The sequence below is a fragment of the Talpa europaea genome, assembly GCF_964194135.1.
Source record: "Talpa europaea genome assembly, chromosome: 10".
NCBI classification, from domain to species: Eukaryota; Metazoa; Chordata; class Mammalia; order Eulipotyphla; family Talpidae; genus Talpa; species Talpa europaea.
Genome location: NC_140077.1, coordinates 60,297,672 through 60,324,200, shown reverse-complemented (window position 1 = coordinate 60,324,200; position 26,529 = coordinate 60,297,672). Strand labels below are relative to the sequence as shown.

Genomic DNA, 26,529 nt, shown 5'->3' with positions numbered 1-26,529 from the left:
ATAAAATGGGAAAGTGCCATCTTTATTTATCCTAATTGAATTTTAAATGTCCTTTTGACACAAAAAGGTATATACATGACACAGCTACACAACCTTTTTTCAACTGGACAACAAGTGTCAAAACCCCGTGGATGTATAGGGTAAAACAAGATTGGTCAGGAAAAGAGAATTGTTCCTATAACTGGTACTCTGACACAATGTCCTATTGCCATTTAAAAAAAAAAAAAAAAAAAAGGTCCATTATCAGTTTATTCAAGTTTGTTTCATGTTGTTCTAATCCTTTTGGATAAAAAAAAAATTCAGACTTTCGTAATTTGTGTATGCTGATCTTCATCAAAAGGTTCATTCTCTGGATCAGAGTCAGTGGTGTCAGAATATCTATAATGATCAGGTTCATTGTCACTAACATCTGGTGTAACAGAAGTTGAACTGCTAGCCTCTGGATTTGATGGCTCCTCTACTGTTTTTGTGAAGTACAGCTTCACCTAAAGAAAGAAAAAGAAAAAGTTTAAATGGAAAATCCATAAATCTCACTAATCTTAAATTACTTGGTAAAAATTTTTTAACAGATTCATTTTTAAGTACTATAACAAACATGATCTTTAAAAGCCTTTTAAATGACTCCCAAGATTTCCTACAATTTCTTGTTATAAACTGAAAAGATAAACTGATGTTAATATACATTTTTCCCTTTCCCAAAGTTTATTTTTTATTAAAGTAACATTACATTGTAACATTGTATGTTTCAGGTGTGCATCACTGAATATCACTGAATATACATTATATTCACCATTAAAAGTCTAATTCTATCCTTCACTATAATTTACCTACCCATCTTTTCCCTTCCCTTCAGGTAACCACTAGTAAGACCACTAATTGGTCTTAAAGTTCAAATGATATACTATTTTTAAATAAGGATAACCTGTAAGAATTATATAATTCTACAACAGTTAATGCACTGAGACTGAAGTTCACCAATAGTTCATATATTTTCGATCACGAAATTCAATTCACAAATAGTTTAGTTTCAAAAAAATATTTCATGTACTATCTGAAATTCAATGTATTTTCTGATAACAAAGAATACTATAGGGGGCCTCCCCGGTGGCGCAGCGGTTGAGCGCTGGGTTGCGAAGCTGCCGGCGGTCTCTGCAGCGCCGGTTCAATCCCCGGCTGCTCCCCGGCCACTGGAGGAGGGTCCCGCATGGCGCGCAGACCTCTCCTGCCGCCCGCTGCTCCCCTCAGCAGTGTACTTGGGTCCTTCTGCCTGCTCTGCTCCCCGCTCTGGCTCTGGTGAATTCTCTCACCCTCCCGCGCTTCTGACTGTACCCAGTGCATGTATAACCAAACAAGCAAACAAACAAACAAACAAATAAATAAAGCATGCCTCTATTAAAAAAAAAAAGAATACTATAGGGCCTCCTCCAGTGGCGCAGTGGTTGAGATGGTGTGCTTTAGTCAAAATGATTTCTTACTTATCACTTTTTAAATATACCAACCTCATTCTAGTGCAAGAGTTTTTGTACCTGCTGTTCCCTCTTTGCCCCAATAATAGTATAGATCACTCATTTTATTTATGACTCTGACTACATGTCACCTGCTTGGAGAAGCCTTCTATAACTATACAGTTAAAACACACCAAGATCATTCTCTGCTCCATCTCTGCTTTATTTTTTCATAGCATTACCATATATTTGTTTACTGACAACTGAAAGCTTAATTACAAATATAAAACCTCTACATACTGCAGGGGAGGAGGGAGGGGCACAGGGGACTGTGGTGATGGTGCACAGGTGCCTTGGGAAGGAAATTCTATGAGAACTCAACCAGAGTGGGTGGGGGGAAGCAAATACTGTTTAAAAAAAAAAAATCAAAAAATTAAAAGAAAAAAAAGAAAGAAATCTTTAAAAAAATTAAAAATTAAAAAATATAAAACCTCTTATAATATTAAAATAGAAAATAATAAAACTAGGGGAAGTCACACTTTAAAAGTTAATGACTAAGGGGCCTCCCCGGTGGCACAGCGGTTGAGCGCTGGGTTGCAAAGCTGCCTGCGGCCTCTGCAGCGCCGGTTCGATCCCCGGCTGCTCCCCGGCCACCGGAGGAGGATCCCACATGGTGCGCAGACCTCTCCTGCCACCCGCTGCTCCCCTCAGCAGTGTACTTCGGTCCTTCTGCCTGCTCTGCTCCCCACTCTGGCTCTGGTGAATTCTCTCACCCTCCCGTGCTTCTGACTGTGCCCAGTGCATGTATAAACAAAAAAAAAAAAACCAAACAAATATAATAAATAAATAAATAAAAAGCATGCCTCTATAAAAAAAAAAAAAGTTAATGACTAAGGAAAATGCGGACATACATAAAAGTAAATGGAAACCTATGGATTCTAAGACTCTTCTAACCATTTAAAAGAACTGTAAGATTTAAAGGTACTTAACAATAGGCCTATTTTCATTTAAAACATGTAGCCCCCCCCTTCTAAAAAATTATTACTAGCAATATTCTTATAAGCTATGATTACATATGTTACATGTTATAAAAATGGAAGGAAGCCCAAAAAAGTATGAGAGATTTAAGAGCGAGGAAGGACAGGGACAGTAAAAAGAAGGGGGAAAATCAAGTAGAATTAAAAATGTAAAAGGGAATTTTAAAAAGGAAAAAAAAAAAAAGGTGTTTACAAGTTAGATTTTTTTAACCTGGAGAATTTCTGTCATCTCATAAATTGAATAGCAATACATACCCAGATCAGATACAGATAAAAGTAAAACAAGACAAATAATTTCAAGACATATTAACTGAGGAAGGGCATACTTTTATAAAGAGAGTAACAGGTAAGATGATCAGAGACAGCCTTTCAAAGCAGATGAGACAGAAGTTAAAGCTAGACTAAAGGAAAATGTGTTAAGATTTATAGGGAAAAGAGAAAAATGGGAAAGACTAGAGACAGAAAAACATCAATCTGAAGAACTAAAAAGAGACTATGGATCAAACTCAGGGAGCAGGGAAGAGAATGTTGGCTAGAGTTGTGCTAAATTGTGAAGATCCATTTAGTTCGTATCAAAAAAAAAAAAAAAAAAAAAAAACCAAAACAGTTTCTTAAAAGTGTAAACAGGAGTGACACAATCAAATCTATTTTTAAGACTGCTCTGCCAGGGTGAGAACAAACTGGAGAGGGATAAGAGTAGAGCAGTAAGAACATTCCATATGAATCACTCCCAAATGACTGCATTCCCTTCCACTTTTTTCTCCCCCCATTCCTATTTCATATTCACTTATTCCTCCCCAACCTCTGCCCAAATTTCATCAAACAACAAAAAATAGGGTAATAAAAACACAGCTGTTTTGGACTCTGTGTGTATCCTAGACTTTATTAGAAACTCTCAAATTACTGATAACATAAATACTCCTTCCAAAATAATTTAATATTTAGTCAAGCAAGTCTGTCACTAGCTATACAGTCAGAATAAAACATATACACCGTAATTTCTCAAAACATTTTAAACTGACCTTAAAATTTGGAGAAAAGTATCGGTTGGCCTTGTCTTTATTTGCTTTGTCAAGATCATTTTTTGTTAAAGTAAGTACTAGGTATTCCTTGTCATTATCGGCACGTTCTATACTGCAAATACTATCAATTTCTTGATCACATAGACTTCCATTTTCTACTTTTTCTGAGGTTTCCTCTGGTCCTGGTATGAAGAATGTATTTACCCAAAAGTGAAACATTTTGTCCTAAAAAAAAAAAAAAAAAAAAAAAAAATTAGTTAAAATTTTTTGTAAAAAGAAGAAAATCTCATTTACCTTCAACATTTGCCCTAAGAAGTCAAAAAGAATGTCATGCATTTCATATTTTGAATAGCCACACAAAGACTAACACTTGGCAATCTATGGGTTCTCTGCTGCCTCTCATTCACGTGATTTTTCCTTTATTCAAATTTTACACCAAACAAGTAATTCCATAGTTCTAAGATAAGTTATTTTTGTTTCAAAACCTTAAGATATCTCCTAGCTAGTCTAGAATTAGCTTTAAAAAAAACCTTTTGAATTCATGTGTTTTAAAAATTCAGAAATAGATTTAATTTTCTCTACTTCAACAAGCTATTGATTACAAAATTTACATTAACAAAATATCAACTTCCTTTTGAAAGGTCAACTTCCTGATGAAGCAAGATACATATTATTTTTACTTCTACAGCAATACAAACCATTAAGTAGCTCTAGTTTCTTGCATAGTAACGCATGTTTGAAAACTTTCATAATAAATATGGGGGGGTGGCAGTTCTGACCTTTCTTATGTTATAAAATGCCCATTTTTTAAAAAAAATCATTTCCTACTAATATTATGAGGTCTTGTTAATCAAAAACAGTATCAGAAGTTCATCCCTTTAAACCTTATCTAGCCAACATAGAAAATGTTCTTTTTCTTCTCGTAATTACTGGAATTTAGTCTTTTTGGATCATTTAGCAATTAATGATGTACACAGTCTTGTGACATCTTATCTGGCACCTTAAATTGCTATTTAAATCTTTTATTCTAATTTATTTTCAAGTTTTGTTTTCTTCTGAGAAAGATGGTAAGACCTTTAAAGTATCCTATGTTTTAAATTTCTTTGTACCTTGTACCTAGCTGGCAAAGCAGTCTCACATATAAATATTTTAAAAATATTTGTGAATTTCAATTATTTTAGCAAAGTGGTTGACCTAGTAACTATATACATCTTTTATTTAGAGTCAGAGGACACTAAGCTAGTAATAAATTCCCAAAGCCATAAATTCCATATATGTACTGACTGTATCATAACCGCTTTTGTTAAAATCCCAGCAAAAACTTGTAACGACCAGGAAAAAACACATAAAATGAAAATATATGTACCGTAATTAAAGATAAATATTTAATTTTCAATTGTGCTAATGTAATGTACAGATGATAAGTACTAAAATAAGAATACATTCCTAAAAGCATAGGGAAATAGTGATACAGATATCGATTTTTAAAAGCAAACTAAATATTTTATGTGTACCAATCTTACAATGAATAAAAGAAAAAAATCTTAATACGCTAACTTTAAAACATTTGCTAACCCTTATTGAATTATTATATATTTTTTCAACATTATTGAGATATATTTAACTTTCAGTTATACAGGAGAGGTAGGAAATGGGATTTTGGTTAAAATAAAAATCAGGTTAACATGTTGTGATTTTCCAACTACTTGTATTCTGGTTAATGGAAATTATATTTCTTCTGGTAAGTCAAAGTAGAGTATGATTTTTTGTAAATGAAACTTTTTAAAAAGTTAAAAATCAGGAAAACAAAATCCCATCAGAATGTCCAAAGATTGGTAATATACTACCTAGTATGTTTAATAAAGTAGTGCAAATATATACAAAGCTCAGGTTTTTGTTACTACCTAAAAATTTTGATAGTAGGCACACCCTAAATGTTCACACTTAATATTTCAAACCAAGATAGTTTGTTTAAAATGAGCTCTTGCATTATCTAAATATAGTGCAATAAGATGTAAACCTCACTAACTTTCTAAACCTGAATATTTAAATTATACCACATTTCCAGTCTTTATTACTTCCTCTTCAAACCTATTTCTCTTATAACTAAAGCTCTAAACTCAGTAAATTGAGGAAGCAAAATATAAAATTCCCAGGCTCAAGATAAAAACCCAAAATGGGGGAAAAGTGATCTGAGTCATTAATAAGACCACGAAACAGGTATTACTTATACATATAGACCAAATTTTTTTTCAACTCATGGTCCCATGCTAACTTCCTGTTGTCTAAATAATCACCCTTTCTTAGCAGATTATAATTAACTGTTGGGATATGTATGGAATTTACAATATTTGCACAAAATTTCTTTCATAACCCAAGTTAAGGGAAACTAATTTCAAACTATAATGCCATATGGTCTTTTACTTGTAATAAAATTATTTAACATTATAATGGTTCAAGGGAGTGGCGCAAGGGTTAAGCACTGCACTACAAAGCAATCCACACTACTAAGCAATCAGCAATCCAGCAGCCAGCAGCTGCAGCACCTCTCCTTCCTGTCTCACCCACTGCTCCCCTCAGCAGTGTATTTCAGTCAGTCTGCCTGTTCTGTACCCAACTCTGTCTCTGGTGAATCCTCTCACCTCCTGCATCCGGGCCTGTACCCCAGCTCTTGTATGCATAAATAAATAAATCTTAAAAAAAAAAAAAACATTATAATGGTTCGTCAATGCCACAGTAAGCAAAGCACATGCAGGTCTAATAGAAAACCAATTATAATTCATTAGATGTTAGTGATAAAAAATATATTTATCTTTTAATCTCTCCTTACAACCTGATTTCTGCCTAGCCAAAGGATTTAAGCAAAAGATCTGAGGTTATGCCTCATGGTAAGGCAATTTTGGATATTTTTCCCAATAAAAGTAAAGTTGCAAACCTTTTTTAGCATCTTGTTCTGTTTGTGGAAGAACTCTACTTTGATGTCACCACACACAGGCAAAGGCTGAGGAAATTCAAAATACATGAACTTGTCTTCCCGTCGTGTGGGTCCTGAATTGGAGGAATATATCTTCACCTTTAGCTGGCAGACCACAAACTGGGGATCTGCGTGGTTAAATACATACTAGTATCATTTTACATGAAATGCCTTTAACTGTAAAATTGTCAAAATCTGTTTTTATGATTAACATTAGCAATACACAGAAAATAGCAATTCTGCTTCTGTAACCCTGATGTAAAATAAACTGCAAGAACTGGGTAAAAAAAATATATAACCAACCTATATATAACTACTGTATGTAGTACTAGAAAGTTAAAATTATGGCATATAATACTGTATGTAGTAGTAGAAGGTTGTAATACTGGTAAAGTCAATTCTATTTCATAAACAGTTTAAATTCCAATATTAGATTTCTAGCAGAACAGTAACATCAAAAAATTAACTTTATTAAAATTATGCTAAAATTCCCAGCAGTCATGCATCACTTAACAATGGGAATATTCTGAGAAATACATCATTAGACAATTTTGTTGTTGTGTGAAATGTCACAGAATGTACTCACAAACCCAGATGGTACAGCCTACTACACACCTAGGATTTTATACACTTAGGGACCATGAAGAACAAATTGAACACAAGGAAATATGAAAAACAGTAAACAATCTGAGGTGTGAAGCTGTTGCTAGAATAAAACACCAGGTAATAGGAATTCTGCGACCATCATCGTCTATGGAGTCCAATGTTGACCAAAATGCCAATATTGTGACATGTGACTACATACACTACCTTAAGAATAAAAAAGTTAAAATAACTTCTTGGCACATTTTATGAACTACAAATAAAGCAACTTTTCAAACATATTTGCTATGTATTATAAAGTATTGTGTAACAAAATACAAATCATTACATGCTCACAACAGAAAATATAATTTATAATTATGTGATAATAAATTCCATAAACACAAGTCTCAATATTTATAAAAATATTAAACATCATTCATTTTACATATTATTCACATTTTACTTTTAAAGGTGTACAAAGGCATCATCATGATAAACAGAATAAAGATTTGAGATGTCTGCAAAGAAATGCAACAGACATCAAGTGAAAATTGTAGCACATATTATCTCCCTCCAAAAGACACTCCCTGTTTTAACAACTATTTTAGCTTTGACTCACATATATTTTAAAATAAATGGAAAAATATGACTTCTCAAAAATGTATCCTTCTTTTATATTAACAATTCAAACTCTAAGTATAGAAAGGGAAGAATTATGTTTTATTTTAAAAATCTATTTCTAAACACATTCATACTTTACATTAATGATAGAAATTAGGGACATGAATGTTAAGATGCTATGACTTTGAAAATCAAAGTTACATGAATAATATGTACATTTGTAGTGTACTAACGAGTTAAAAAGCAAGAGTTCCTTAAAAAGACAGTAATTAACTTTAGAAGTTAGAACATGAGTCTTGAAGGAAGAAGCATGCCAAGACAATCAAGAAAACAAAAACATAAGCTTGCATAAAGTGCATGAGAAATATGTAACAGCTGTAAAATCCTCACCACCAAAATCATCATATTTAAAGATGGGGGGGGGGGGGAAGCATCACATTATCAATGTGACAAAAACAAAAAATTTAAAAAACTAAAAACGAGGCCAAAAGTTTCTCCAAGCTAGGTGAACTTCCAGTTTAATAAACATCTAATGACTCCTCTATGCAGTATCTATGTAGTATCAACAACCACCTGACAAGTAATAGGCTTGATAAAAGCATGTAGGATTATTCTACTGTAGATTTGTGAGACATTTATGATGAGAAAAGGGCACCAAAAATAGGGAAACAGTATATTAACATTCTGTTGATAAATTTCACTTACTTGACTAAGATTCAAAGTACAATGAGACATTTGATAAGGCTTAAGTGGTAGTGAACATTTTACTAGGGAGTCTACCATGAAAAAAGCAAACAAACAAGGCATAATTTCAAAGCTGTGATAAAAATCAGTCACGATGAAAATGTCTTGTAATCTTATTAACCCAAACTCCACTAATTCAGAATCTTATAATTCTGACCTTAGACTTTAAAAAGAAAATTAACTGCTTAAGCCATATTCCAATTAAACTACACCTAAATATGTATCTTAAGGAATTTTAGAATATAAACAACTCATAAACTAATCAAAATCAGTGTTATTAGAATCCTGCCCAGAAACTAAGCTAGAGTTTTAATAAACCTTAGAAAAAGATTTTATTAAGTCACTAAAGAAAATAATTGTTCATAATATGAACTTCACATTTTAGGTAGCTGAGACCTAACTTTTCAGAAGTCTATTAGTATTGTTTTGATTACTTATGACATAATTCTGATATATTTCCTTTGATACAATTATGTTCTAAAACAATGACAAAATCCACACATAATAAATAAAATTCAGATTAAATTTTCTTGGACATACGCATATTGATATAGTCTTGACCATCTTTTATTGACATTTTTAAATAGTATAACAGGTAATACTATATATTATAGACTGTAGAACATATGTTTGACATGAAGAATTCTTTTTCCTTTACTTAGAATTATTAATACACTAATCAAATAAAAAATAATGACTGTTAAGCTCTAACACCTTTGCAGAAGTTGTCACCACTAATTTTTTTTCCTTCACTGATTTCTCTTTCAACCCAACTGCTGCCCTAGAAATTCCTCACCTTCTGCTGAAGGTGAGTTTCCCTAGCCCCACACCCTATTTACAACTGCCATTTCTGTTCAACTGCTTCACAAAATATTCATTTTAATTTGCACCTTAGAGAGTACTTTTAAGTACCCATTGGATCTCTTCATATGAATAGCTCACCTTTACTTGATTTAAAACATGTTAAAACCAAAAATATCAACATTTATTTTACCAAATCTGATTTACTTTTCTTTCTTCTTGCCTCTCTTGTGAATTACTCACCTGACCAGAATAAAAACTTTAACAAAATATTTAAATATAAATGACAAAGAAATACTAATCAAATCCCACTTGAGTGCCCTAACACATCCGACTTACAGAAATTAAAGCAAATCACATAACTGGTTTCCTTTCCATCATTTTTCTTCCTCTTGCAAATACCACTTCCCGTGTAATTGTACTTTAAAAACACTGCTTAAACCTCCAGTATTACCAATGACAATGTAATACTTATCAAGTATGATATACCCACATTCAGAGTCCTCTTAAACAGCCAGCCACACATTCCTTTATTATTCTATTTGCTGCCTCTATTTTTCTTGTCCTATTACCTTCAGTTTTATTCCTATTGCCTATTCCTTCAGTTTTAATGCCAATCTAAACTATATGCTTTTTCAATATTCAGTAAAGAGAGCGATTGAGCAACTCCCTGAAACTTTTTCTGAATGTACCAATTATCATTTATACATACAACCTTTGACTTAATTACACTAGTTATAATAGTTTCACTACATATGTTACATCACAGTACATAGACAACTAGAAAATTAATAAAGATTAAAAGAGTTTCAGTAATCAATAACTTGAGAAGTTTAAATGTAATATTAAGAAGAAAAAAATACACTTAAATACAGCCAGGCAGGACAGAACTGTAAGAAATTTTTGCTAGCGATGTCAATGTGATAAAAATTATACTAGACATGATTATCGGACTAAGTGTTTTCTCTACCTTATTATCTCCCTGATATTTTATACCTTTCTTTCACAGATATCTATACTACAGGAAGAGCATGTATTTTTTCTTTCTTTCTCCTCCCTCTCTATGAATCTAAGTTCCTGTGTTTATCATCTCTAACAGCCCAGTGCCTTCCATGCAGCAGTTTTTAAAATTTCAATGAGATGACAGAAACACCAACGACACTCTTAGAAGTCTTTAACATGCTATATTAATAAATCTGTAGTCTTTCATAAAGTTGCCTTGTTCTAAGAATACATGGAAGAGCTGATGAAGGTGATCATAACCTATCTGTCAAAGGTGAACATTTTTAAAACACAAAAACTAAAACCACTAACAAATTGTAAAGTATTACTGATATATCACTAGAGGCATTAAATATTAAAGTAATACCTCATCTATAAACTACAAAATATAAATAAATAAAACATACTTAAGCATGAAAACATGACTGACCACTTCCAAGGTAAAAACTAATTTAAACTATCTCTGCTATAGAAAAAAGCAGCAATAGTCCAGTCTTTTACAGGACTGGAAATAATTCTCAGTCATCTTCCCTTGAATAACCAGGTATTAAGGTTCCTATCTGTCTAGTCAAGAACTCTGGCCAACTATAACAAAGAAATAGAGTACAATTATGGTGAGTGAGACAGGCTTACAGAGGTTAGTGTAAGAGAAGTAAACAGAGGCAGACATCAAAGACATGATCTCTACTTAGCACTTATCTAGAAAGTTTCAGCTATCAAAATATCTTCATTTTATTGACGAGCAAACACAAAGAGAGGTACATGATGTGCCCAAGGATATACTGTACATTAATGAAAAATGTAAGACTAAAACTTGGATCTAACTCCAGGTTTTTTCTAACAACCCACACCTTGATACAACCCTATTCACTCAAAACACTTCAGCTTGTCACCATGTCTTACCATTTTATCTTTTTCTTTTTATAGTGCATGTCACATTACTATCACTAGCTTGGTCTTCTTAAAATATTAAGGAATTGATCTCTGCCCCAGAGTCAGTAAACTGATAAATCCCTCTCATGCTGGATCACTGAGAGGACAGGTGTTTTAGTCATCTGATCAGAATTTAGGCTGCATTTGGTAATTACAGCACAGAATATTCTTTGATAAATATAATTGGGCTCCAAAGACATTTAAAACCATGACCTTCTTAGCCCAATGCACTAAACAACTGAGCTAGTTAATTAGTTTGGATACTTCAGAAATATATATTCCCGCATACATTTTAAGTGTGGTAAGTTTCTTTCTAGATTTTTATATAAACTTTTTTACATGTTAAGAAAAGTATTCCAATATACGGATGAGAATTTAGAGCACTTACTGCAAGTTCCGCCACTGAACATTGGAATAGTTTCAAACATCATCTTGTGAAACAACAGTGCCACTGGTCTATAATCCAGATGATTCTTTAACAGGTAGCTATAATAATACACATAGCGCCTCTGACTGGGAATAGTTACTCCCTGGTAGACAGAAAAAAAAAAAAAAAAAAAAAAAAAAAGAAAAGCTGAATTCAAAAGAAAAGTTCCATTACAGTTATCTCACTAAATTGTTATGGTAACTGGGTTGTAACCGCTGAATAACACATGTACATTAGAAATATGACCTAAGTGATTAATATTTAAATCTAACTCAGTAACAGTAAATCAGAGCAACATGAATGCAAAAAAATAATCAGAATAACTATTCTCCCTTAAAATTATGAAAGCCCCCATCTATTCAATGGTCACAACAATGGTCTGACCCATGAATCCAATAAGCAAAGGCCAATACATATCCAAAAGCCTCTTTACTGTAGCTGTACTTTTTACTGACTATGTTCCCCACAAGGATTTATGGACTTTTATTAAACACATAACTCCTTACAAACCTGGTTACCTTATTTTCCAGGCAAAAACATTATCAGAATTGGCAAACTACACATAAGCATACTGCCTTTAAGAGGCAGAAATAGCAATAGTAAAAAAGTGAAGCTGCCAACAAAACAGAATCGTGCCACTGACATAAATGCAAGCAATAATCTTTAACTGAGGTAATTACAGAGGTCCCCGAGCTATATATACCTCTTTGTTAAGAAACCAGGGAAATACGTTTCTGAAAATGTAAGTATGATAAATGCTAAAAACATATAATTCACATGGTATTTGAAAGGGGATCCTGACTTATCTAAAGAAAAAAATCTAATGTGTGCAGCAATGTAATCACTGAAGTTCCTTAGTAAAGGAGGTATTCGAGCACTTGTTTAAGATTTCTTAATTACATAATGTGACTTCAGAAAAATTCAAGCATTTAACTTCAAAGCATAAGACAAATAATAACATGAAAAAGTTTTAAGTATGCTCAAGAAAAAAAGAATTTGTAATACTTCTCTAAGTTACTATTGGCTTCTAAATCTCCCAAAGTGTTAAAAGCTCTGGACACAAATACCTTTCCTCTCTCTACTGAAAAGATGAACAGCAGGTATGTACCTATTCACTGTAGTATTCGCAGTAATTTTTTAAGTTAGCATGACTATTACAATTAAAATATAACAAATGTCAAAAATAAAGGAAAGTCATTTCAAATTAAGACAAATGATTTAAGATTTTGATCATAGTGAAAAGCCCATATAATTTGTGGTCAGTAGACTTGATTTAAATGCTGACAGTCAAAATACAAATACAATAATATGTACCCACCTTCTTCATAATATTCTCCTGAATCTCAAACACCAAATGCAATTACACAAAAGCATGCTAACATTACAAAATGTTACACAAATACTAATTAACAGTTTCTGAAATTCTACCTATATTTAAATTATAAAAATAAATTGGGAGAGTTAGAATTTTAGTTCTCTGTATTTTTATTAAAGATCAGCAATAGAGAATAGAACAGTATTATCTGAAGAGTAGCTACAAAAGTCAATACTAAAAATTATTAAGTTTAAAAAGTATTTATACTTAAAATGAGTTTTTATACCAATTACTTAATGCCACTTCAGCCAACAATTTGTCATTCATATTCATCAAAATAAAATGCAGAATTGCAAAATAGATTGAGAGATATGGCAGATGGAAGATGGGGGTGGAAAGAAATCTTTTGAACTATGTGAATGTTTTATCTAGTCAAAAATTAAACAATTTTTTTTTCATTTTAAATAACTACAAGTCTATAAATAGACAAGTTGTCAAATAATTTGTTGGGGTTCAGAATGATGATGATATTTTCCTCCTTATCTCCACTCGTGATATAAGTTTGTATGTCATTACAAAAAGTTTTTCGAAGTTTTACTTTATCCCAAGTAGCAAAGATTAATAGCATTTTCTCTAGTTCGGGTGTATACATACCCAATTAATCTTTACGAGAAAGGGCTAAGCACACTGCGTAGAGAATGTCTGGATCTACTAGTCTGTCAACACTGGATGAGTAATTTATGTACCAACATGATTTGAACCAAAATTACACAATTCCAAGAAAAGCACTAAAAACAATTGCAAACTTAATCATCTCACTATCAAATTATATAAAATTAGGCTTCTGTATTTTGACTTAGAAATTCTTATTTATCTGTTAAATTACAGCACCTCAAATTCACTGTGTCCAGATTAACAGAAACGAAAAAATTGGAAGGCACAAATGAATATGGACTATAAATCTTAATATGTCCTCTTCATTCTATTCTTGTCTCTCATGCACAATTACTGAAATTTATTTAACAATATAGTGAATCATGCTATAAACTAGGATTTGAAATAAAATTGTTAAAATTGCAATAAATTGACAATGCAATTTACAACATTTCAAATATATTTCCTGAATGCATATACCAAAAACAGTGATTTATGGGAATGTTTAACTATAGTATTTTGAATATGAAGATTTAATTTAAAATACATATCTAAAAAAATGAACATTTTATTCATCTTCAAGATTACTTTATATATATGAAAAAGGGCTGAACTTTAAAGCTGTTCGAAATTTTTTAAATTACGTTTTTTAAATTTCCATTCCTCATTTAAATTAAGACTAATAAAATTAGTTTTATTCTCTAACCAAGAACTTTTATGCAAAACTGGTCTATAACTGTATCACAAAGGTACCATTTTACTCTCTGCCACTAATGATTTCCCTTTTCCACTAATTGTGAAGAAAAATGCTTATACTCTTAACCTTTTTCCCTTAAATATAACTTTCAAAACATTCTAATTTTAGCTACACTTAGGATTCTTCAGGCCAATTTAGCACCATTCCTGGACATCATCTCAAAAGGCAGCCATTACTCAAGTTCACAGACTAGGATATCTGGTGTACCTTCCACTATATTTCTTTCAATTCCCTTTTCCACTAACAATACTCAGTCTTCACCTATTCCAAATCTCTATCACTCAGTAACTTTCTTCTGGTATGCACTTATAAGCTCCTGACCACAATGACTTCAGCACTTTGTTCACACTACCTCTCCCTATTTTATACCAGATTTCATCCTTCAATAAATTCTACCCTAATTTTACTGGGAACCAGTATGGGCACTCACAAAATTTTCTATTCTCATCTTAAAATCTTTTCACTCCTGATATTTTATAAAATATCTTCTTCAAGTTTACCTAGGTTCTATTTTGGTTCTATTAATTATCACTTCTCTGACATTCGTCTTTTATTCTCTCCACCTACATCCTCCTAATAAGCAGCTCAGGTAACCCTATCCCTTATCCAAAATAAGCTAACAACTCAAAGACCAAAAACCTAAACTCTCCCCATATCTCTCAAAAATCTACCCTCTCCTTCTATATAAGAGCAAATTCTAAAGGAGAAGCCTCTACTCTTGAACAACATGGAAATCTATTACTATGAGGCTGATTTGTTAATGGTCATTAGTGCTTTCTTAACAACCAAATTTCTTACTGTTTTCCTAATCCCGTCCTGACTCATTTTTCTTTTTTTGGTTCCATGCCAAAAATCCCTTACTTCTATCATAGGGCACTCTGTAAAGGTTTTCTTGTGTCTTTACTGGATCTCTCTCCTTTTCTTGTCCTTAAATGTCGCTGTATCTCAAAATATTTGGTCTTGGCTATCTCTTCTTTAGGTCAGACCTATCTATTACAGTTGTTTAATTATTAATATTATACATTAATGCTCAATATGACTATACACCTATATTCCATTTCAAAATTTCCAATTCTTGGCAACATTTCTATCTGGTAATCTCAGAAGCACTTAACACACAACATACCCCAACACTGAAGCTTTTATATATTTTTTGCTTATGCCAACCCTGTTATTTTTAATCAATGATATTCACTATTTTTCTCCAGTATGTGAACCTGAAAGCTCTTCTAATACCATCACTGCTTAATCAACTCTTACTATGTTCCTTCGCATTGTTCTAAATGCTTTCATAAATAGTTTAATACACATATAATGAGTATCACTGGTAATGCCACTTTAATGATGAAGTAAAATCATACATCTTAAGAGTAATGGAACTGGATTTCACCCTGGCAGTCCAGCTTCATAGTTTGTATTCAACTCACTATGCTACAGTCATTATCTACCTACTATAGTGAAAAACAATAGACAGCAGCAATATACACAGGATTACTAAAGAGAAAAATAAGAGAACTGCAGGACTATAGCAAAGGTCCAAGTAGCAGAGTGAAGGCAGAGATTGGTATTGTCAGTCAACATATCAACTACATAGCATTTGTGTGCATACACGTTATGCACATGCATATGTACACATGAACACACATGTGCATGCACACATACTGTGCCAGAGGTTAACCTCAAGTAGAATACTCATATTAGATTTCTACATGTCTATACAGATGTCAAAACCCTTATTTTTACACTGTAATACCTCCCAAAATACTATTTCTGGTTTTCTGTGGTCATTCTGGTTCGGTCAACTCCTGCCAATTTTTTGTTGTTATTTTAATTTATTTTTTACATCATTGTTCATTTTCAGACAATATTTGTTTCCCCCCACCTACACTCCTGCAATTTTTAAATAGCCAATTGGTATCCATCTTTATCTGTTCTCCAATTTATTAAGTTTTATTAAAGAATGAAATTAATCACATTATCAATTAATTCAAAATGTTAAATGGTTTCTCAAAGCATAACCCCAAAAGAACAAATTCATCACCCAAACAACATACAAAACAGTCCAATTCTTTTTTTTACTCTTACCTCTTAAAATTCCCTTGCATAAACACTAACTTTTGGCCAAACTGAAGCATTTCATTTCCCCTATACTGTACTTTCTGCTTTTTTAAATATGCTCTCTTTAATACACCTGGCAAGTTTCATATATTTCCTAACACCTGGACTAATTTAGATAACAAGTACTTGATGTTTCAAAGTTTGATCGCGGTCACATAATGCATTTCAGATGAGGTATTTCTTGAAGGCACTTATATATTTCATTCTTGAATGATTACTAAGATTTCATATTGAAACATTTATGTGAACATTGTAATTTAAAACTGCCCATTTCCTCTGGAAATGTTCAACTTCATTAGTATGTTATCGGCACAATTATTTTAGCTCCTTCCCACTGCAGTATAAGTTCGATCCCCAGCCAGGGAGCTAACCCATATGGCACAGCAGACCTTTCCTGTCTCACCTGCTGCTCCCCTCAACAGCATATTTCAGCAGATCCGCCTCTTCTGCTCCCTACTCTGTCTCTGGTGGATCCTCTCACCCCCCCCCAAAAAAAAACCTCTGACCTACACCCCAGCTCTTATATGCATAAATAAAATAAATCTTAAAAAAAGATTGTGATTGGCCTAACAAAGTCTTAACCTTGGTAAATGTCGTGTGGCTGATCAAAAAAGACAAATTCTAATATGTTAGTGTTATTGTATTATTTAAGTCATATATCTTCTTGATCTTAAAGTACATCGAAGATTTCTACTATAATTGCTTTTCTATAAATTTTTTCTTCATTTCTTCCAGCTTTTTCTTCATGTATTTTGATATTATGTTTAACACATAATAGTTCACAACTTTTTAAATCTTCATTGTGAAATGTACTTTGTGTTAATATAAGGACAGTCATGATCTGGTTTTACACTTTACTGCTGTAAATATACTTTGATACTGATATTCTGTCAGTTTCAAATTTCCCCTAGAAATCTGTATTTTTCTGAATCTATCTTTGAATGAAACATCAATTTTGTCCTGAATTGTTTTCTGTAAATCTCCTGTACATGATTAATCTCTTAAAAGAGAGAAACTTAAAAGTATTGGTTATACACCTTTCAAACCTAGAATACTGCCATACTACTACCAGAATAGAATATTACCTAGATACCAGAACACAAAGTACATAATGTTTTGTTCATAGTCTGTGCAGCAATACACTCAGATCATCCTTTCTATGATAAATTCACAATCTAAATTCCACAGTTTAAAAAGTAATTTTCTACTTTACTGTACTTTTTTCACTAGCACGTTTAAACTTAGAAATAATAATAGAGTTTGCTTGCTGCGTTGAAATCTACAATTCACAATGATCACAGTAAGATTAAATGAAAATAATTCAACAAAGGAAGACATATGATTCAGAATTGATTATTAATCCAATGGCAACATATAACAATAGTTATTGTATATTAAGATTTGTGTCAGGGCCTCCCCTGGTGGCGCAGCGGTTGAGTGCTGGGCTGTGAAGCTGCCCGCAGCCTCTGCAGCGCCAGTTCGATCCCCAGCCACCGGCGAGGGTCCCACATGGCGCAACGTCCTGCCACGCCCGCTGCTCCCCTCAGCAGTGTATTTCGTCAGTCTGCCTGTTCTGATCCCTGCTCTGGCTTTGGTGAATTCTCTCACCCTCCCACGCTTCTAACTGTACCCAGTGCTTGTCTTAATTAATTAATTCATCAATTAATTAACAAATCTTTAAAAAGAATTGTGTTAGACATAGTATATAGAGCCCACACTATCACAACTTTTTATGCTAGATACTATCATCTCTATTTTAAAAATAAGAAAATAATCCCAGTGCACATAATCATCTTGCTAAAAACCAGTATCTCAACCTAAATGTGAATCTGATTCTCAAACACCTACGTGTTCTAAGTTTTATCAATATCTCATATATTGACCAGTTGATATGATCCAAAGGCAGTCATTAACATCTTTGGGCTCTTATTTTTCCCATCTACAAATATCATCTACAAAGGTTCTCATAAGGGAAAATTGGTAAAGAGATTAGAAAAAATAACCTGATTTTTTTTTTAAAGATTTATTTATTTTTATACAAGAGCTGGGGTATAGGCCAGAGGTGCGGGAGGGTGAGAGGATTCACCAGAGACAGAGACAGAGCAGGCAGACGGACCAAAATCACTGCTGAGGGGAGCAGCGGGCCTGACAGGAGAGGTCTGCCGCACCATGTGGGAATCACACCAGCCAGCAGGAATTGAACCCACACTGCAGAGGCTGCGTACAGCTTCACAGTGCTGTGCTCAACCCACTGCGTCACTGGAGAGGCCCCTTACAACCACTTATTCATAAATGTTTTACTTAAAAAATAACCTGATTAATATGACCAGGCCATTAAAAAATTCATTCCTAGAGAAACTAGAAAATTCCCTCTTCTTGTAATCATTTACAATAAAGGTAGCATTTTTGTTATTTCTAGAATATTTAAGTCTAGTAATTGCTTTGAAAATGAAAAAATTTATAAACTCAATTTTTGTCCTTGAAGTTTTTAATCAAAATAAACTCCTTTGCCTCTTTAAATTCAGAAATTTTGACAATTATTTCAAAATACATATTTGCAACCAGTCATGGAATGTTTTAATTCTTATCCATCTGTACAATAAATATTGCAAGTTATTGATTATAATTCTGAAACATAAATATAGATATGAGCAGTCTGAGACACTGGACAAAAAGAGAACCAACCCAGGAATTATGGTGCCTGAAGCTTTTACAGATGGGAGGTGGGAATGGAAGAGACAGGTTTGCTTTGGAATAATATGCCATATGCTCATGAAGTAAAAGGATTAAACAGCGAAGAATGACTTCTAGGAGAGTACAACATTGTTGCCATCTTATAAATTATTGAAAAAGAGCCATTTCTCAAGCAGTTATCCCATGTCAAAAAACATTCTTCACAAGAGATTATCAACTGTAGCTTGATTTCTCTGCAAAATTCAAAACTTATAATACTATTTGGCCATTACCAACACAATGACATATTTTCTGGTGAGCTGGCACCCACCATGTCATCTAATTTGTACCAAGTCTGCTGAGGAAATGTCAAGCCTCTCCAGATTACTTTTAGTAATCTGCAAAGTCTACAAATTCTTCACCAAAACATGACAACTGGCTCCTCTTTTTTCAAAACAAATGGGAGGGGAAGGAGAGGTAAGAGGAGTAGAAGAGACATTCTGCTCCTATACAGTTGTCACCAGAACAAAATTTTCTTCAGCTTCTTAACGTTTCTCTATAACTAAAATTAACAATACAAGCAAAACAACATTAAAAGTTCTAAAACTTATGATAATGAAAAATGGGTAAAATGTATCTCCTATAATAGCACTTCACAATTATAAAAATGGAAATCCACATATTCAATCTAAAAGGAAATATTCACAAGAGAATAAATCTATTAGCAAATGTTTCCAGAATAAAACTACTTTGGATGACAGAATTCCACAGTTGTATAACAACTTTGCCATCAGCTAAGTTTTCTTAGGATGAAATTAATTATATTCAATAAAGGATAAAAATACATTATTTTAGGGCCTCCTTAGTGGTGCAAGGGGTTAAGTCTCACCACTAAGAAGCTATCTGGAGCACGAGTACAATCCCCAGCCAGGGAGCTAACCCACATGGTGCAGCAGACCTCTCCTGTCTCTCCCGCAGTGTATTTCAGTCAATCCTGTTCTGCTCCCCACTCTGTCTGTGGTGAATCTTCTCATGCCTCACACCTCTGGCCTAGACCCCAGTTCTTAAGATGAATAAATAAATCTTTTTTTAAAAATACATTATTTCACTAGCACTCTAACCATTAGGTAAATGTGATATACTTGAAAGTTTTAAGACAATTAAATTTTAAAGATTTTAATGGAGAATGTAGTATTATATATATATATTTTTTATTTATAGAGGCATGTTTTTATTTATTTATTTGTTTGTTTTGTTTTTTGTTTTTGTTTATACATGCACTGGGTACAGTCAGAAGCGCGGGAGGGTGAGAGAATTCACCAGAGCCAGAGCGGGGAGCAGAGCAGGCAGAAGGACCGAAGTACACTGCTGAGGGGAGCAGTGGGCGGCAGGAGAGGTCTGCACGCCATGTGGGACCCTCCTCCGGTGGCCGGGGAGCAGCTGGGGATCGAACCGCTGCGCCGCAGAGGTCGCCGGCAGCTTCGCAACCCAGCGCTCAACCGCTGTGCCACCGGGGAGGCCCATTATATATATATTTTTAAAGATTTATTTATGCATACAGAAACTGGGGTATAGGCCAAAGATGTGGGGGATGAGAGGATTCACTAGAGACAGAGTTGGGAACAGAACAGGCGGACTGACTGAAATACACTGCTGAGGGGAGCAGTGGGCGAATCAGGAGAGGTCTGCTGTGCCATGTGGGCAGCTCCCTGGCCGGGGATTGAACTCGTGCTGCAGTGGCTGCAGATAGCTTCATTGGTTGCGTCTTAACCCCTTGAGCCACAAGGGAGACCCGTGGTATTTATTATATTTTTTTTTTTTTTTTTTTTTTTTTTTTATTTATTTATTTGTTTGTTCGTTTGTTTCGTTTATACATGCACTGGGTACAGTCAGAAGCGCGGGAGGGTGAGAGAATTCACCAGAGCCAGAGCAGGGAGCAGAGCAGGCAGAAGGACTGAAGGACACTGCTGAGGGGAGCAGCGGGCGGCAGGAGAGGTCTGCGCACCATGTGGGACCCTCCTCTGGTGGCCGGGGAGCAGCCGGGAATCGAACCGGCGCTGCAGAGGCTGCGGGCAGCTTCGCAACCCAGCGCTCAACCGCTGCGCCACCGGGGAGGCCCGGTATTTATTATATTTATAAAAACAACAACCTCACCGCTTTATTTCATTCTACATGATTATGTCCCAGCATCTGCAAAAGGGGTATAAGCTGAGAAGTCCTATCTAAATAGGCCAATTTCCTCTATATTACATGACCTTTCAGGAGAATCTCACCTTCACAGATATTAATTATGATTGGTTTCAAAATTCTTTTGCAGTTCTAGGACTTGTGGACTTGACAGTGTAGTAATAAATTCAACTGCACATTTGAAGACTCAAATTTTACTCTAAATGCTGTTATTAACTAGATAACCTGGATCACAGCACTTCATCTTTTGGGGCCTCAGATTTGTCATCAGCTAAAGAAATGTTCCCACAAACATTTTTGAGAAAACATTTCTATCAACTCTATCTAGAGCTTTCTAACGTGGTTTCAACCTAAAATGCAAATGGACAACTTTGCCAACAATATCTGCTCATAAATTCCTTCTTGCCTTTGTTTTTTCTTTTCCTTTATTGAGGTAACATTGGCTAACCACACTACACAGCATTCAGAAATACAGGATCCCACCTCTTCAGGTGTATGTTACCACTGCACCTCTACCATCAAAGCACCCATAGTCCTTTACCATAGACCAATGTGCCCCCTTCCCTCCTTGTTCCCACCTTTCCTCCTCCTCTTTTTACCTTTTTAAACAAGCAGGGTTAGAGGTAGGAGAACATTAGGATACTCCTTTAGACCTCTATATAATTTATCCAGAAATATGGCCTAAGTATACTAATTAATCATAAGTTAAGCACAGCAGATCTCAATGATTTATGTAGACTCCAAGATGCTAAAAGTGACCAATTTTGGTTAAATCACCTAACTCTGAGTCTTCATATCCTGTAACAACTAAACATAGTTTTTCTGAGTACCTCCTTAACAATATATAAAGAGGGGCCTCCCTGGTGGTACAAGGGGTTAAGCAACACACTATGAAGCAATCCACAGCCTATGCAGCATGAGTTTGATCCCCAGCCGGCCAGGGAGCAACCCACATTGCAAAGCAGACCTCTCCTGTCTCACCTGCTGCTCCTGTCAGCAGTGTATTTCAGTCAGTCCTCCTGTTCTGTTTCCCACTCTGTCTCTGGTGAATCCTCTCTCTCTCTCTCTCTCTCTCTCTCTCTCTCTCTCTCTCTCTCTCTCTCTCTCACACACACACACACACACACACACACACACATCTCTGGCCTGTACCCCAGCTACTGTATGCATAAATAAATAAATCTTTAAAAAAAACCAATATATAAAGAACTCCATTTTCTATTTACTGTTAGTCCATCACTTTCACTTGGGGGAAACCCCAACCTCCTAGAGGATGGAGGATATGCTATGCCCAGAAAGCGCAGTTTTGCTGATATATAGGTACTATTTCATACTACTACATTTTAGGTTTTATGTTTTATTTTCATAAATACTTTTCTTGCTATCTTTTAAACTTTGGTCCTATTTCACAATCCTTTTGGGCTTACCATTTCATTAAGTATCTTCCTCCCTCGAGAGAAACAGCATTGACAATATTACCAGATTGTGATGACTAAAATATTTTCCCTCTGACAAATTAAAATATGTCCTTACTTTTCTATTATGGAAACTTCTCTTAAATCTAAGCTAAATGGAAACCCAAAAAATAAAGTTTTAATATCCTTGAATTTTACCTTTCTCCCTCAACATGGTGGGATGGAATACTCCAATTACTTCTTAATGGATAATTTTCACTATCTGAAATATACAGCCAACTATTTTGATGAAGCACCTACATCAAAAATCAACCTACATGTGTGTAAGGGTGGATGAGTATAAGAGGGAGGAAAGAAAGTATGTGTGAGATCACAGCTTAGTTAGTAAAGGCTAGAAGGCTAAACCATTACAAGAATTTTTATTTCCTCCCCCCAACTCAAATTTCTTGATTAAAGCACTTAACAAGGCTGTTGGCTGTGATGTCAAACAAACAAAATGGCCACACAGTTGAATACAGTAATGGCAAATGCCTTAGAAATGGTCAAATATATTTGTAGATTAGAAAAAGGGGCTATTGTAGTATCTCCATCACAATTTTATACAAAAACAAAATCACTTTTTTTTGGTAAAACAACAAAGTAGGTTAAACAAGGATTTAAAATACCACACTTTTACATATGACTTCTCAATTTACCTCAGGTCCCACCTTAATTTACTTACTACTACTTTTCATCAAATTCCAATTTTGGAGTCCTATTAGGAAATTTTGGGGGACATGAACATTTTGGAAAAAAAAAAAATCTGCTGAAGAAAACCCAATATTCTACAGACAGAGCAGATCTACACTTAAGTACCTGTGATAACACTATGGTTTTGCTGCTTTGGAAAAGACAGAAGCCCTACTATCATTGTGACTCACTGCTTTGTTTATCAGTGTACACTGGAATGCAAGACTTCACAATCAATCCTGAGAGAAATCTTATCTATTGTGAAAGTATTTTACTGCTTTATGAGTGGCAAGTCTTGAATCATAGCCTGTACAAAGGATTTGTCATGAAATAATGTGCTGTGGAAGTTGCCAAATTCATGAAAGCCAAGACTTACAATTAGGGACTTCTCATGAGGTTTTGTCAAGAAGTGGGAGCAACTATCAAGTTCTTTGCCACCTGTCAGTCCTCGGGCTTTCAGAAGACAAATTCTACAGTCAGAATTTTGACTGCTATTCATGGATAAAATAAAAACTTGTTTATAGATTTTAACTTCTAAATCTTAAAACTAAAATTGGAGTGATGATCCTGTTCTAACATAGCATTATGTCAGGATATTGCCAAAGAATGAGCTCATTAACTTGAAAGCAAAGAAAATGATGCAACATGAATTTATCTAAAGAATCTTAGAGATTTGTTTCTTGACACAAGCCTACTTTCATCTGGCAAAAGAATCTACAGATTCCATTTGCTCTTTTATTCTTTTCTAAGATAGGGTTTTCAGCACCTGTTTTCATCAAAAGCAAAGCCAAAACTGATTATCAAAGATGACCTAAAAATTGCCCAAGTCAAAGATAATGGCATAGTCTCAACATGTTACTTAAAAGTTAAATAACAGCAGCCATTCATTACAATTTACCACTGAACAGCACTAACACTTAATTTGTACCACTTAAACTTATACATCGCCCTCAAGATTTTTACATGACAACAAAAATGTGACATGATTCTTAGAAAAGATCTCTTTTACATTCTATATTAAAAAAATAATTTTCAGAGCAAAGTTTTTTGCTCATGTATACCATATACATTTTTTTGGTGGTATAGTATTTATAGCTTTCAACATATTTCTACAAGGTATAAAACAAACAGCTTAGGAGCCATTACCTTAAATCCAGTGTTCTGACTCCACATTACACAACTTCCCATTTTTTTTTTAAATTCTTTCCACCTGATTTTTGCCCCATTATCAAAATGTCTGCTGTTCAACCTTGTTTTACATTTCTACCACTGCTTTTGGGTAACAGTATTTTTAATTTGACCCATTTTTCTATGGGCTTCTTCCAATTCAAACTCTTTTTCCTCAGCTGCTGTTGCTCAATGTACCTTCTATATTTTTAGTCAGTGAAAGCAATTATTTCCCTTTAGATGATGAAGGGATGATCCAAAGTTAACATTTAAGGTCCTCCATGCTGAAATTCATTGCAGCGCTATCATTATAGGGTACACATAATATACAGAAATGTAAAGCAAGCTACCATAATCAATATTCACCAAAATTATACCTAAGATTTAATTTTCAAAGTATCACCAGTAAATAATATTTTGGCATCCTTAAATACAGTTAAAAAAATTGCAAAGACAAATAAAACATGAGGAAAAAAACAGGAACCAGAAATCAATACAAGTACCCAGTACGAAATGATCAGTAAAATCACTAAGTTTCTGTTTGAAGTTGAATTAAAAAAAAAAAAAAATAGCTAAACTGGAAGAGAACATTCCTGATTCAAAAATTATTAAGTAGAATAAAATATTCACAAGAGGTTATGGTATCTACCACAAAAGAGATCTCTAAGTGAAAAAACATCAAAGGTAACTTACCTTTTTATCTCTGGTCCTTACTTCCCCATAGAAATCTAGGGCTTCTTGTGCCTTTAAAAATTTGCCCCGATGTAACAAATATGCACAAATCATTACACCAGTTCGCCCCTTTCCAGCTTTACAGTGAATCGCTGCAACATGATTGTCATCTTCACTTAGCCATTGGTCAAGATCTTCACAGAAGGGTTTGATAAGTTCTAGCTGTGGTGGATTATGGTCTTCAAAAGGATACTGTGCAACTGCATTAAAAAGATAACCTCAGAATAAGAAATCTCTCTAAATTGTTTTATTAAAAGTAGGTTAACTTTAAAAATGTTGCACAAGCTTAACATATTTAAAAGAAAAACAGAACTCTAGAGAAAAACTAAGTTATTGCCTGATAATTTGCTGATTTTTGAATAGAAAATCATCTATAATTAATTCAAACTTATTCATTAGACAGCGAGGCCAAAGTATTATTTCCTGCTTCTTTATAAAGGAGGAAACTGCTATGGAGAATTAGCACATGTCACAACATAACAGAGATGGAGATAAACCTTAAATAAAACATCTGGTGGGCCTCTTGTCAGGGTTCTCACAGTACTTTCTAACACAGGATTAATAAGACTTACATTGTATCATCACAAAATATATCTCCCAAATAAAGTATGGTTTACTAATAAATACAATAATGGAAAGGGCTGCATTTTACACTTTATACTAAATAAAAATGCTAACGTGGTTTTTAAGGATGGTCTTGTGCACCTTAATGTTGTATACACAAGACTTTGAAGGCACTTATAAAAAACACTTATTTGTAAAAAGTAATTATAGTAAAGTTTATTAAATGATGTTTCAGGTCCTTTCACATTATTAAGAACCCAAAAATTCTCTGTTCCCTACAGTCTCGAGTTGAGTTTTAAATAAATTTGTCTAGAAACCAGACTGTAAGTAGATCACTATTAAATTTTAAGTTATTAGACTCTACTTCAGTTCCACTCTATTAAGATTCTTAAAAATCCTGATTGACATCCATGTACCCAATTAGTCTCTATGTCACCTAACTGCATAAAGTAGGTCTTATATCTTCAGCCATGCCATGCATATTGTGGTACAGGGTACAATCCAGTTCATTCGTGTGTCAGCAGGGCTCCTCCCCTTAGACAATGACTACCATTACAGCTTTCACTTAGTCCTCCACCTAACTATTTACTATCATTCCATCCTCATTTCCCCACTACCATAAAAATA

The 26,529-nt window shown here is 34.0% G+C and overlaps 1 protein-coding gene across 2 annotated transcripts in view; it reads right to left on the bottom strand.

Moving 5' to 3' along the window:
• Positions 1-299: 299 nt before the first annotated feature.
• Positions 300-26,529, bottom strand: part of PTEN (phosphatase and tensin homolog) — a gene marked incomplete at both ends in the record, with an annotated part of 87,485 nt that continues 61,255 nt past the window's right edge. For both annotated transcript variants that reach the window (XM_084244440.1, XM_084244441.1), the window contains 5 exons: positions 300-485; positions 3,505-3,729; positions 6,440-6,606; positions 11,553-11,694; positions 25,300-25,538. In XM_084244440.1, the coding sequence (XP_084100566.1) occupies positions 300-485; positions 3,505-3,729; positions 6,440-6,606; positions 11,553-11,694; positions 25,300-25,538 (959 nt within the window). The remainder of the gene's footprint in view (positions 486-3,504; positions 3,730-6,439; positions 6,607-11,552; positions 11,695-25,299; positions 25,539-26,529) is intronic.